Below are 12,880 nucleotides of genomic sequence, written 5' to 3'. Positions count from 1 at the left end.
GTCAGCGTTCCTCTGTCGGCTGCCCCATCGAATTCCGTATCTGAATCCTCGGCAATGAAATCTGTCTGTGCCCTCGCCCTCCGGTGAGCTGGCACCTGTGCTATCCTTGCCACCTGCCCTGGCTGCAACCCACTCGTGCTCGGTGTCTCACCACGTGCAGATCCCGCCTCTAATCTATCCTCTAACATAGCAGTGTCAGTATCTGAGCCGGTGGCTGTGAGTGTGAAATCAAGTGACGGTCACTCTCTTCTTGCTGTTCCTCCACTGCCTGGGCAGATTGCAACTCTTGTGTATCTGAAAGGAAAAAGGCACAAGAATAAGTTGTGGTGCAAGGAAGTGAGGGGAAAGTAAGAGGTACGTGCTTACACCATCTGCAGCTTGTAAATCAGATTGTGGGATGAGAGGAAAATGGGATGGTTTTAGCCCTGCCGCTGGCCACTTGCTCAACTTTGGGCATTTCAATAAAGGCCGGCACCATCTCCTCCATGGGTGTTAGGACATGCAAACGCGCCTGTCCCCTCCAGTTAGCACCTGCTGCATTTGGTTGTATGCCACCTTGTCCAATGAGAGAGAGGGAAGTGTGTCAGTGACTGTCGTGCAAACTGTTTGGCTGATGTGGCTATCATGGTTGAATAGCTGGCTGAGTGTGCAAGCTGTGAGATGTCGGAGTTCAGTGTGTGAGGGCGAAGTGAAGCTACGGATGTGAGGTATGAGGCCTGTTGGTTGTTGGAGAGATTGTTGGTAGGTGAGTGATGGGGATGTGGTGAATTGAGCAGTGGGTGTGGCTCGTGTTGCAGTTGGGAAGACATGGTATTTGAAGATGCATTCACTGACCTTGACCACTCATGTGAGGTCATTGAACTTCTTGCGGCACTGTATCCAGGTCCTCGGGGCTTGACTCCGGGCACTGACCACCACGGCTATCTGCTTCCACTTCCTTTTGACCGTGTGTCTGGAGGGCCTCCGGCCCCACTGTGGATACAGAACATCTCGCCTCCTTTCCACCTCCTCCAACAAGACCTCCAGTTCTCCATCCGACAAACTTGGTGCCCGCTAGCTCCCCTGTTGTGTGGTTAGCACTAGTTGGATACACAGATCATTCAAATGAGCAGGCAGCACAAAGTTGACTTGCTGCCTGCATTGCAATCAACAGCCACAGGTTAATCGCACTTCATGATCCCTGCATCCATCTTTTATGAATGGGAAATTGTATTTGACAAATCTGTTTTGAGTTTTTTGAAGATGTAACTTGCAGGATGGATAAGGGGGAAACCAGTGGGTGTAGTGTATTTGGATTTTCAAAAAACATTCGATAAGGTGTCACACCAGAGGTTATTACACAAAATTACGTCTCATGGTATTGGGGGTAATATATTAGCATGGATTGAAACTGGTTAATGGACAGAAAACAGAGAGTAGGAATAACCAAGAATGTTTAAGTTTGGCAGGCTGTGACTAGAGGGGTACCTCAAGGTTCAGTGCTTGGGCCTCAGCTACTTACAATCTATATTAATGACTTCGATGAAGGGACGCTGTAAAACGTATCCAACTTTGCTGATGATACAAAGTTAGGTGGGAAAGCAAGCTGAGAGGAGCACACAAAGAGGCTGCAGAGAGATAAAGGCCCCTATTTTCTATTTGCTGGATTTTTGATGCCCACACATGTTAATGTATGATTTTTTTCTGTGCGTTTGCGGCAGAGAAAAAAAATTGGGACTTTCGTCAAAGAAATATTTGAATTTGGTGCAACGCTCTCCGAAGTTAGTTTGGGGCGGAGCTACAAGTCTACGGTAAAAACTCTCTGGGCATGCGCGAAAAGCTGAAGTTGCCAGGACAACCAGAGACGCTGATGCAAGCTGAAACCCACTCCCCTGAAAGGACTGCTCCCCACCGGCGGGACCCGCTGCAATCTCCGGCCGAATGGCCCTCCGGCTCCTGAACTTCAACTCGCAGGGTGACCGGGGGGGGCCATTCAGTCCGGGATTGTAGTGGGTCCAGCCGGTGAGGAACAGTCCTTTCAGGGGATTGTAGTGGGTCCAGCCGGTGGGGAACAGTCCTTTCAGGGGATTGTAGTGGGTCCAGCCGGTGGGGAACAGTCCTTTCAGGGGATTGTAGTGGGTCCAGCCGGTGGGGAACAGTCCTTTCAGGGGATTGTAGTGGGTCCAGCCGGTGAGGAACAGTCCTTTCAGGGGATTGTAGTGGGTCCAGCCGGTGAGGAACAGTCCTTTCAGGGGGATTGTACTGGGTCCAGCCGGTGAGGAACAGTCCTTTCGGGGGGATTGTAGTGGGTCCAGCCGGTGGGGAACAGTCCTTTCGGGGGGATTGTACTGGGTCCAGCCGGTGGGGAACAGTCCTTTCGGAGGGATTGTAGTGGGTCCAGCCGGTGGGGAACAGTCCTTTCAGGGGATTGTAGTGGGTCCAGCCAGTGGGGAACAGTCCTTTCGGAGGGATTGTAGTGGGTCCAGCCGGTGGGGAACAGTCCTTTCGGAGGGATTGTAGTGGGTCCAGCCGGTGGGGAACAGTCCTTTCGGAGGGATTGTAGTGGGTCCAGCCGGTGAGGGAAGTGTCCTTTCGGGGGGGATTGTAGTGGGTCCAGCCGGTGGGGAACAGTCCTTTCGGGGGGATTGTACTGGGTCCAGCCGGTGGGGAACAGTCCTTTCCGGGGATTGTACTGGGTCCAGCCGGTGGGGGAAGTGTCCTTTCGGGGGGATTGTAGTGGGTCCAGCCAGTGGGGAACAGTCCTTTCGGCCGGGGATTGTAGCGGGAGGAGCAGTCCTTTTGACCGGAAATGTTCTTCCCTTGCTCCAAAAAGAGTTCCCCTTGAAAAAAAGATAATTTGTTTTCACACAATTGAAAAATTGAAAGATATAAAATTCTTACGGGGCTTGACAGGGGTAATGCTGGGGGGTTAATGCTGGGTAAATGTTTTCCCTGTCTGGGGAATTTAGAACACAGGGTCACAGTCATAGAATAAGGGATAGGCAATTTAGGACTGAGATGAGGAGAAATGTCTTCACTCAAAGGGGTGTGAACCTTGGCAATTCTCTACCCCAGAGAGCTGTGGATGCTCAGTCGTTGAGTATATTCAAGACAGAGGCCGATAAAATTTTGGGAATAAAGGGAATTAAAGGATATGGGGATAGTGCGGGAAGGTGGAATTGAGGTACATCAGTCATGATCTCATTGAATGGCGGAGCAGGCTCGAAGGGCCAAATGGCCTCCTCCTGCTCTGATTTTGAATGTTCTTATGTCTTCGGGGCTGTCCAATTTACCCCCCCCCACCGGCCTCCCACACACAGGTGTCTGTGCAGCCCCTCCAATACCTTAAAACTAGTTTCCAGCATTGCACAGACCTGGGACAATACCTCCACAGAAAAGCTGAACCCTTCCAGGGGCTGCTTTTCCAATAGGACTAAATATGATGTGAGGCGTCTGCAGCCTCTCCCAATGTTAGATTCTTCCATTGTCCCATTCCTCTGGATCTTCCCAACCATTCCTCCCTCACCTTTCTCTAATAGCACTGTGGCTACAGCTAGCAGTGTAAGGGCCATGTTTCACTCCACAATCAACAGCTGTTCAGTTTACTGCCTGTGTTAAAGGCTGGTCTGAATGTTCCTTACAGAGCTGGTACAGTTCACCATCACAAAGTGTGGATTATGAGTGACACTTACTGTCAGCATTAGCACAGATCAATGACACAAATAAAATTGTAGTTGTAGTATCTTTTTATTGGTTATTTTAACACTCAATCTCTGATATTACAGCAAATTAACATTTCTCATTGGGAAATCTGTATCTGCAACTATAAAGCTTTATTATTTTTCATCATTTTAACTTATTTTTATATCCCTTAGCCGTGGTGGAAATTAACCGCTTCCATTGAAGAGGCAGGAAATCAGGGAGCTGCGGGCGGCTCGTTACAGGGAGAGAGAGAACATAATCTTTCTTCAGGCGTGATACCGACCATCCCGTTTTAACAATGTCAGTGACTGAGGCTCCTTGTCAGCAGTGGGATGAATAAAATTAAGCCCACATTATTCTGAAGGAGCACTGGCACTCATCCTGTCCCCCACCAAAAAATAATTCATCTCTTATTCGGGACTCTGATGCTGTCCCGCCAGGTTTTATTGAGCAAAGGGCCCGCGGTTGTTGCTTCACCCGACAGGCTGTTGTTCCCCATCCATTGAAGAGGCTGCAAATCAGGGAGCTGCGGGCGGCTCGTTACACAGAGAGAGAGAGAAATTAATCTTTCTTCAGGCATGATACCGGCCATCCCGTGTAGCAGGGAAATTGCACAATCCGGGTGAAATCGGCCGAACCAGTGTAAAAGATCGCAGAAACTCGAGCATAAGTTCTGTCAAGCATCAACCGAGATTTCCGTGATCTTTAGCCCTGGTTTAAAAAGCTTTCTGCCCGAAGCTGGCGCCGCCCACAAAACTGGCCACACCCCCAGATAGAAATAACAAGGATGGTGAGTTTCCGCCCATTGCGTCCATTTGCAACCTTTCGAGGAGCGTTTTCAAATTGAGCTGGTTTTCTGAGGTGCCCAGGCACTAGTAGGCACAATTTAATAGGTTTTACATCTTAAAAATATTTAAATTATTAAAAGTCTGACTAGTGTGCAACAATAAAACTTATAACTGGTTCAGTATAGATTTTAAAGCCATTTTCATCACCTTAAATCAGGTAAAGCACAGCTGAAAGACTGACTAAAAATATTTAATTTTGCAGGTTACATCCATTTTCAGCTGTATCAATAAAGCTGCACCAATTGCCACTCTTAAATATATCAATGAATATTTTTAATGCAAAAAATAACTGATTACATTCTGTTACACTGACTGACTGCACTGGTTCTTGGAAGATTTTACGTTTGTAATTAAGCAAATGCATTTAGTGGAAACTTAAACTGTAAGCTAACCAGCGTAACTTCAAGTGCAATTTGCACCCAAAGCAGAAACTCTACCCGCTGTGTTTAGTTTTAGCTGGGAGAGTCGTCGTTGATTTAGATAGAAAGGCGTAATTCACAAAGAGCACTTAGATATTCTTCATTGTCACAATCAAACTCCAAGGCCTTTTCAAAGCACTCAATAGCTTCACACTTCTCCCCATCCAGCTGGTGCAGTAACCCAAGAACACCAAAGGCCTTGCTGTCTCTGGGATTCCTGTCAATTTGTTTTGTTGCAATCTTTCTCAAGTTTTCACGACACAATTGCCATTCCACTGTGTCACGTTGGATTTTAAGTCCTTCCAGAAAATAGCTGATGGCATTTGATTCAGATCTTTTGTGATGCAGTTCATATAACCCAAACTGCGCATATACTGCCTGCTTATTATCAGGATGAAAATCCTCTAATTTCAGTAGATTACTGTAAATCTCCTCTGCTTTGAGATATTCTCCATTTAATGAACAGATTCCTGCAAAATCCAGTTGTGCAAAAATAAATGTTAATGGGCGGGGCTCAAATGCCTTTTCAAAATGGTACTTGCATAGTTTGATCAACTCAGTTTTCTGTTGAAAAGCAGCATTGCGAGGGTCTTTGCTGCCTGGATATTTGATCAGTTGATATAGTTTTTTTCTGTAACACAGACCTATTTGGTGGTGTATGAAGGTAGAGTTTGGGCTAATTTCTAATGCTTTCTTCAATAGCTCCACAGCTTTTTCCACATTTCCTTCTCTTCTGTAAAACTTTGCTGCATAACGAGTTACATATGGAAGATCAGGGGACTTCTGCAATGCTTGTTCAACTAATTTCAGTGCTTCCTCCTTTTGATTGAACTCTTGTAGTTTTAGAGCCAACAGCACCATGGCTACAGAGTCATCTGGATCAAGTTCCAGCACACGTCGCAACTGCTTCACTGATTGGCTGCGGTCACCACTCTCTGGGGTACCAGAAATCCCTTCCAGACGGAACAGAGCAGTCGCATAGCCAACGTTCCATTCAGTATCATCAGGATCTTCCTCCAGAGCCTTCTCAAAACATTCCTTTGCCTCTTCATAGTATTGACTAGGAGAATTCAACAGTGACCAACCCTTCTCCCCGTATACTTCAGGTATCAGTGCTGTATACCGAGAGCCATCAGTAAATTGTTTACAGATCATCTCCAGCTTGTCGAGGTAGGACTGGGCCTCTGTCAGTTGGCCCATGTGATAATATACCCAGGCATAGTTTCCATAGGTGATGATGCTTCTTCTTTCAAATTCATGTTCATGGTTCTCCCTCAGAATCTTTTCAGCTTCCTTTAAGTTTTTAATTGCCTCTTCACAGTTGCCTTGCAGACAGTTTACAAAAGTGAGGTGGTTGTAAGACCTGGCCTGATATTTCACACCAGCCTGTATTGAATCTTGCAATCTATACTTCATGTCGTCCAAGTCAATGTTTTCTTTCTGTGGGCCCCACGTGAAGTGACATTGAAGCTGATCGAGCTTCACTTTCAACAAATCCTTCTGTGTGTTGCTGCAAGAGAACAAAATTCATCAAAACCCGTCTCAGACTGGCTGTGTCACCCCCTCCCCTCTCTCCGGTTTCTTTAACTAAAGCCTTCTCCCGACTCCTGGATCCACTAACCATGAAATCTCTGGTCACACAAAGGTGACCTCTGCAAAAACGACTGCAAAAGGAAAAGGTATGACTGCAAATCTCAGCTGTACTCACACTGGTCTCCTTCATGCTCGCTGATGTACCAGCTCCTGGACATTTAGTCTTCTCGCTCAATGTGCAGCATCGCCTCAAACACCTCCACTCCTTTTCATTCATGCATTCCATTCTGAAATGGGAGTTCCTCACTAAAAAGGTCAGAGCTAATTCTAAAACACTCTCCCTCTCACATTGGCAGTCCAGGTAACTCTCCACTAAACAGATCATCAACCTGGTCCTCCACAGGGACCCTGCTGTCTGTGAGCAGGTCATTCCCCACCCCAACATGCGGAAGGAGAACCGAGAGGTCTTTCACATTATGAAAGTTTATGATAGAGTCGACACAGAGAGAGTGTTTCCACTGTGAGGAGGAGCAAAACTAGAGGCCATCAGGTGTAAAATAGACACCAAGAAATCAAATAGGGAATACAAAAGAAACTTCTTTACCCAGAGAGCGGTGAGAATGTGGAACTCGCGACCATAGGGAGTGGTTGAAGTAAATAGTATCGATGCATTTAAGGGGAGACTAGATAAGCAAATGAGGGAGAAGGGATTAGAGGGTTATGCAGATAGAATTAGCTGAGGAAAGACAGGAGGAGGCTCGAGTGGAGCATAAACCAACATGGACTGGTTGAGCTGAATGGCCGGTTTCTGTGCTGTCTATCCTATGTAACACTCTCCAATCCCATCCTTAAAGCAGAAAAGGCCCAACACAAAGATATCAGCATTCTGAAAGACCATGTTTCATGAACTGACTCTTACCCTGCTGAAAATCTTCCACCATGCCATCCTCCAGGTGTGATGTTAAACCAAGGCAGCCTCTGCCTATTCCAGTGGATCAAGTGGACCTCATAGATTCTATGGCATTATCCGTGAATTCTGTGTTACTCTAACTCGGGCTCGTGTCCTTCTCCCACTTCACCCACTGATGGTGGCCGAGCCATCAGACCAGACAGGCCCGATACTCTGGAATTCCCTCGCTGAACCTCTCCACCTCACTCTCCTCCTTTACAATCTCCTATCTCTTTGACTAAGCTTTTGTCATCCCTCTAACCACCCCCTTCTTTGCCTCGGTGTCCATTGTTGTCTGATTACGTTGCTGTGAAGCACTGTGGGATGTTTTACTCGGTGAAAAGTGCTATATAATTGCCAGTTATTGTTGTTCTGCAAACTGAATTGTCGCATTTCCCGACAAAACAACAGTGACTGCACTGCAAAATAATTCACTGAATGTGAAGCACTTTGGGGCATTTCTAAGAGGTGTGATAATGTGTTACATCAATACAAATTCTTTCTTCCTTGCTGTTAAATTCACGTCGATACACTTCATCCCCCAGTCATCCCAGCTTCTCCTTGCACTCTACTCCGTCGGCCTCTTGTTCCTGTTGGCTCTCGTCTCCCTCCCCCCACAATCCAAGCTGTCATTCTTACCCCTGCCCCAGTTCATGGTGGCTTTCCTCCCTTTGCTGCTCTGTTCAAACTGCTGCACCTGTCCTTTCCCCCAGTTCATGTCAGCACTCTTCTCCCCCGCCCCCATTCTCAATGTAAGTCAGCACTTTTCCTTCTCCTACACACTTTAAGCTGGCACTCTCCTCCTGCATTTCATGCTGTGTCCATCCCCCCATCACAGTCCATGCTGTACTCTCCCTTTGCTTTATAGTTCAGGTTGCTTTAGTATGGATATATGAAAGTGCTGGAAATCACTATTTTACATTAGTAGATCCCTTCTAGATTCCCATGGAACACAAAGTGAAACTTTCTTTCTTCAAACTCTGGATATGACCTGAGGGCACTTACAGAATACACCTTTCCACCACAGTGTAATATTCAAGTTTAACTTTGTACTTTCAACAAAGCCGAGTCAAAAATAATTTAAATTGTTGTTTGAGTTATAATCCTATGAACAGGTCTGCCTTTTGCCTCATGTTTACTGACTATCACCAGTCTTGGTGCAGCAGTGTTCCCTTATCTGTGTGTCTCACTGTGAGCCACTAATCCCAGCTCTCTGCATTTCAACTGCTTTGTAATGTAAGCTACTTTATTTCTGAAAACTAGTTCCTTGTTCAATAGTCTACACGTAAATTTAAATAAAGGAGGAATTCCAATGACCGTTACCTCATAGTGCTGATCGATGGACAATGCGTTGAATTCCCTTTTCAGCTCCAACTGTACTTCCAATGGAGAGTTGATCGAGAAGTGTGTTGATGTGTTGTTTTCCAGCTCGTTTATCCTGTTCAGTCAGTTATTGCTTAAATCATTGTCTGAATGTGAATAGAAACTAAACCTATAAAATGTAACAAAGAACCAAATGGTTGAAAACAGGTGCGAAATGGAGCAGTGCTAATAAGACCCGCCTGTTTGAAAGTCTGGATTTAGCATACAATTTTAGTCCTAATTGGTGATTACCACAATTTGAACGCCTGGAGGTACTAAACAGACACCTGGGACTAAAAATTCGATTGCATAGTACCTGTTGTTTGGGCGCTACAGGTGCCTTTTTGGGTCAAAACAGCATCCGCGCCGTGCTCGCACAATTCTGGTGCAGGCCGTGCTGGACACCATCTTTCTGAGGACGTTAGTGTCGGCGCTTGGAGCGTGCGCCAGATTATGTAGATTGGGAACATCGTGACCTCAGTCAGCGTGCAATGATAGTTTGACACCAGAACTGCTATTTTCATCCTCAATGGTGCAGGAAACGCCCTGTGTTACCCTCGCACAGCTGAACAGGGTTCAGCAGCTGAAAGGACACCCGACCAGTGATATTTAAAGGGATCATCAACCACTCTCAGGTCAGTTGCTGATTAATTTCCACTGGCTCCGTGTAAGTTTGTGGAACCGTTTGGAGCTTTTTCGAGTTGTTTAAAGTTGGTGGGTGACAGGGAGTGGTGCGGCAAGTGGAGAGGGCCTTGTTTCTGATTTCAAGTTTTCTGGTCAGCCCACTTGCTCCCAGACATGGGTGTTCTAGTTGTATTTCCCCTTGGCCTGCAGCATGACAGGGAGATGGAGCAGAGGCAGCGAAGAAGAGAACAAGCTGCTCACAGAGGGAGGAGGAGGAGGGGAATAAGGTCTCTCAGCAGGAGGAATTAACCACTTAGGGTCTTCCGAGAGCAATTCTCTTACCTCAGCCTGAGCCAGGAGCAGTGAGTGAGGTGCGTGCACTTTACTTGGTGATGCTCACAAACTCTGCTACCTCCCACAACATGACCTGCAGCCTCACTCTAGGGCAATGGCTGATAAGGTCACCGTGGTCCCAATTTTTTTGCATCTGGATCCTTCCCAGCTGGAGCAGGCAACATCTGTAATATCTCCCAATTCGCTGCCCATTACTATATAAGAGATGTGACAGATGCTCTTTATGCCAGGAGAGGTGACTTCATTGTTTTCTCTCTGACCAGAGAGATCCAGGCAGAGTGCGCACCTGCTTTACCAGGGTAACGGGATTCCCCATGGTGCAGGGTGCCATCGACTGCACGCATGTAGCTTTGTGGGTGCCACACCAAGTGCTGAGATGTACCACAACCGCAAAGGTTACCACTCGCTGAATGTGCAGTTGGTGTGCGACCATGCTCAGCACATCATGATGCTGAATGCCCGGTTTCCTTGCAGCAGTTATGATGCTTTCGTCTGTGCCAGTCCGCTGTTCACTCAGTCTTTGAGCCACCAACACAAAGCAGAGGTGGCTGCTGGGTGACAAGGGCTATCCGCTGAACATCTGGCTCATGGCTCCGCTCCGCAACCCAACAACACATGGGTAGCATGTGTACAATTAGAGACGTGCTGCCAGACAGAATCTGATAAAGCAGACCATTTGTGTCCTTAAACAAGGCTTCTGCTGCCCTGCAGTACTCACTAGATCACGTCTCAAGATTCGTCGTGTTCTGCTACAGGTTCCCGAACCTTGCTATCATGAGAGCACAGCCGTTGCCACCAGCAATACAGTGACCAGCTGAGGAGAGGGAGGGGGAGGAATCAGAGGAGGAGGAGGAGGAAGAGGAGAAGGAAGTGGAAGATGGGGAAGTGGAAAAGGAGGAAGTGGAAGGGAGGAGGCAATCCAGACAGCCCTTCCTTCCCGGGCTTTCCGTGAGCGAATAATCCGACTAGGGTACGAGAGAACACAACCCCGATTCCCGATTGAACAATAATCCCACACCTTACCTTCCCTCTGTTACTGACCATTGCAGCATTCGCTTGGCCACAATGTGGAACTAAAAGCCATCACAAAGGAGACATTCCAATCCAACTTTATCCATCAATCCATCCGATATAACCAAACAAAGTCAACTAATCACCCTTGTGCATTACCTTAGTGCCTGTCTTCCATGTGCTCCTACAAAGTGCTACCCTAGTATATCCGGGAGGGCGCTGAGCACCTCATGTCTCATCGTCGAGAGCATGCAGAGAACAAGTGCAACACTGCCTCCAGTGCACCAGTGCAGCCTTCGGCCGTCTGAGGAAAGGAGTGTTTGAAGACCAGACCATCAAAACTGCCACCAAGCTCATGGTCTGCAGGGCTGTAGTAATACTTGTCCTCCTGTATGGCTCAGAGACATGGACCATGTGCAGCAGACACCTCAAGTCGCTGGAGAGATACCACCAACAAAGTCTCCGCAAGATCCTACAAATCCTCTGGGAGGACAGACGCACCAACATTAGCGTCCTTGACCAGGCCAACCTCCCCAGCATTGAAGCACTGACCACACTTGATCAGCTCTGCTGGGCAGGCCACATTGTTCGCATGCCTGACACAAGACTCCCAAAGCAAGCACTCTACTCAGCAAACAAGCCAAAGCTGGGCAGAGGAAACGTTATAAGGACACCCTCAAAGCCTCGCTGATAAAGTGCAATATTCCCACTGACACCTGGGAGTCCCTGACCAAAGACCGCCCTAAGTGGAGGAAGTGCATCTGGGAGGGCACTGAGCGCCTCAAATCTCATCGCCGAGAGCATGCAGAAAACAAGCGCAGGCAGCAGAAAGAGTGTGCGGAAAACTAGTTCTTCCCACCCCTTCTCTCAATGACTATCTGCCCCACCTGTGACAGAGTCTGCGGTTCTCATATTGGACTGTTCAACCACCCACAAACTCATTTTAAGAGTGGAAGCAAGTCCTCCTCGATTCCGAGGGACTGCCTCTGATGTTGATGACTCCCTTTGAGGTCCTACCCTTTAATTTTTCTCCTAGCGGCCTAAATTCTGCCTGCAGGACCTCATCCCTCGTTCTACCTATGTCATTGGTCCCAATATGGACCACAACCTCTAGCTATTGACTCTCTCCCCCCAGAATGCCCTGCGTCTGCTCTGTGACATCCTTGATCATGGCACCAGGGAGGCACCATACCATCCTGGAGTCAAGCCTACGGCCGCAGAAAGGCCTCTATTCCCCTAACTATTGAATCCCCTATCACGACAGCTCTTTTATTCTTTGTCCCTCCCCGCTGTGCAGCTGAACCACCCATGGTGCCTTGGACTTGGCTCTGGCTGCACTCCCCAGAGGCACCATCGCTCTCACCGATGCTCAGAAGAGAATATCGGTTGGAAAGTGAGGTGGACTCGGGGGGAATCCTGTACAACCTGTTTAGCATTCTTCCTCCGTCTGGTGTTCACCCACTTCACCGTTACCTGCAGACTTTTAAGCTGCATGGTGACCACCTCCTGTAACGTGCTATCCACGTAGCTCTCAGCCTCGCGGATGCACCGTATTGACTCCAGCCGCCACTCAAGCTCGAAACGCGGAGCTGGAGTAGTTGAAGCTGGAGACACCTCCTGCGCACGTGGCCGTCTAGGCCGTACGAAGCATCCAGGACTTCCCACATGCTGCAGGATGTAAAGTCCATGGGACTGAGCTGCCCTGTCATCCCTCTAATTAGACTTATCTGATTATAAAAGAGAAAGAGAAAGAGAAAAAGAAAGATACTTACCAAATCAAACAGCCAATCATTTACCTGCCCGGACGAGGACTGTGAGGTCATCGCCAGAAGTTAACTCCTCGCCGACCTCCGGGCTTTCTGCTCCTCGGACTCCTGACTCGGGACCTCCCAAACTCTTGGATCCCCAGAACTCTCAGACCTCCCGAACTCTCGGACCTCTGGATCTCTCAGACCTCCCGAACACTCAGGCCTCCATAACTCTCAGACCTCCCGAATTCTCAGACCTCCCGAACACTCAGACCTCCCGAACTCTCGGACCTCCGGATCTCTCAGACCTCCCGAACTCTCAGACCTCCCGAACTCTCAGACCTCCCGAAC

General features: G+C 47.9%; 1 protein-coding gene and 1 long non-coding RNA gene across 2 annotated transcripts in view; one reads left to right on the top strand and one right to left on the bottom strand.

Annotated features, from left to right (window-relative positions):
• Nucleotides 1-3,719: 3,719 nt before the first annotated feature.
• Nucleotides 3,720-8,848, bottom strand: LOC139259577 (interferon-induced protein with tetratricopeptide repeats 5-like). Its single transcript, XM_070875071.1, has 2 exons — nucleotides 8,754-8,848; nucleotides 3,720-6,458 (listed from the first exon to the last, which is right to left on the bottom strand). Exons 1-2 carry the CDS (start codon nucleotides 8,756-8,758, stop codon nucleotides 5,006-5,008), a joined length of 1,458 nt encoding a protein of 485 aa, XP_070731172.1. The 5' UTR covers nucleotides 8,759-8,848; the 3' UTR covers nucleotides 3,720-5,005.
• The window catches only part of LOC139259579 (uncharacterized), a 69,510-nt gene continuing 62,614 nt past the window's right edge, over nucleotides 5,985-12,880 (top strand). Inside the window, exon 1 of the long non-coding RNA XR_011592600.1 lies at nucleotides 5,985-6,118. This is a non-coding gene — a long non-coding RNA (uncharacterized lncRNA). The remainder of the gene's footprint in view (nucleotides 6,119-12,880) is intronic.

The sequence above is a fragment of the Pristiophorus japonicus genome, chromosome 3 (assembly GCF_044704955.1).
Source record: "Pristiophorus japonicus isolate sPriJap1 chromosome 3, sPriJap1.hap1, whole genome shotgun sequence".
NCBI classification, from domain to species: domain Eukaryota; kingdom Metazoa; phylum Chordata; class Chondrichthyes; family Pristiophoridae; genus Pristiophorus; species Pristiophorus japonicus.
The sequence above is the reverse complement of the archived record's forward strand: the minus strand, read 5'-3'. Positions and strand labels throughout refer to the sequence as shown.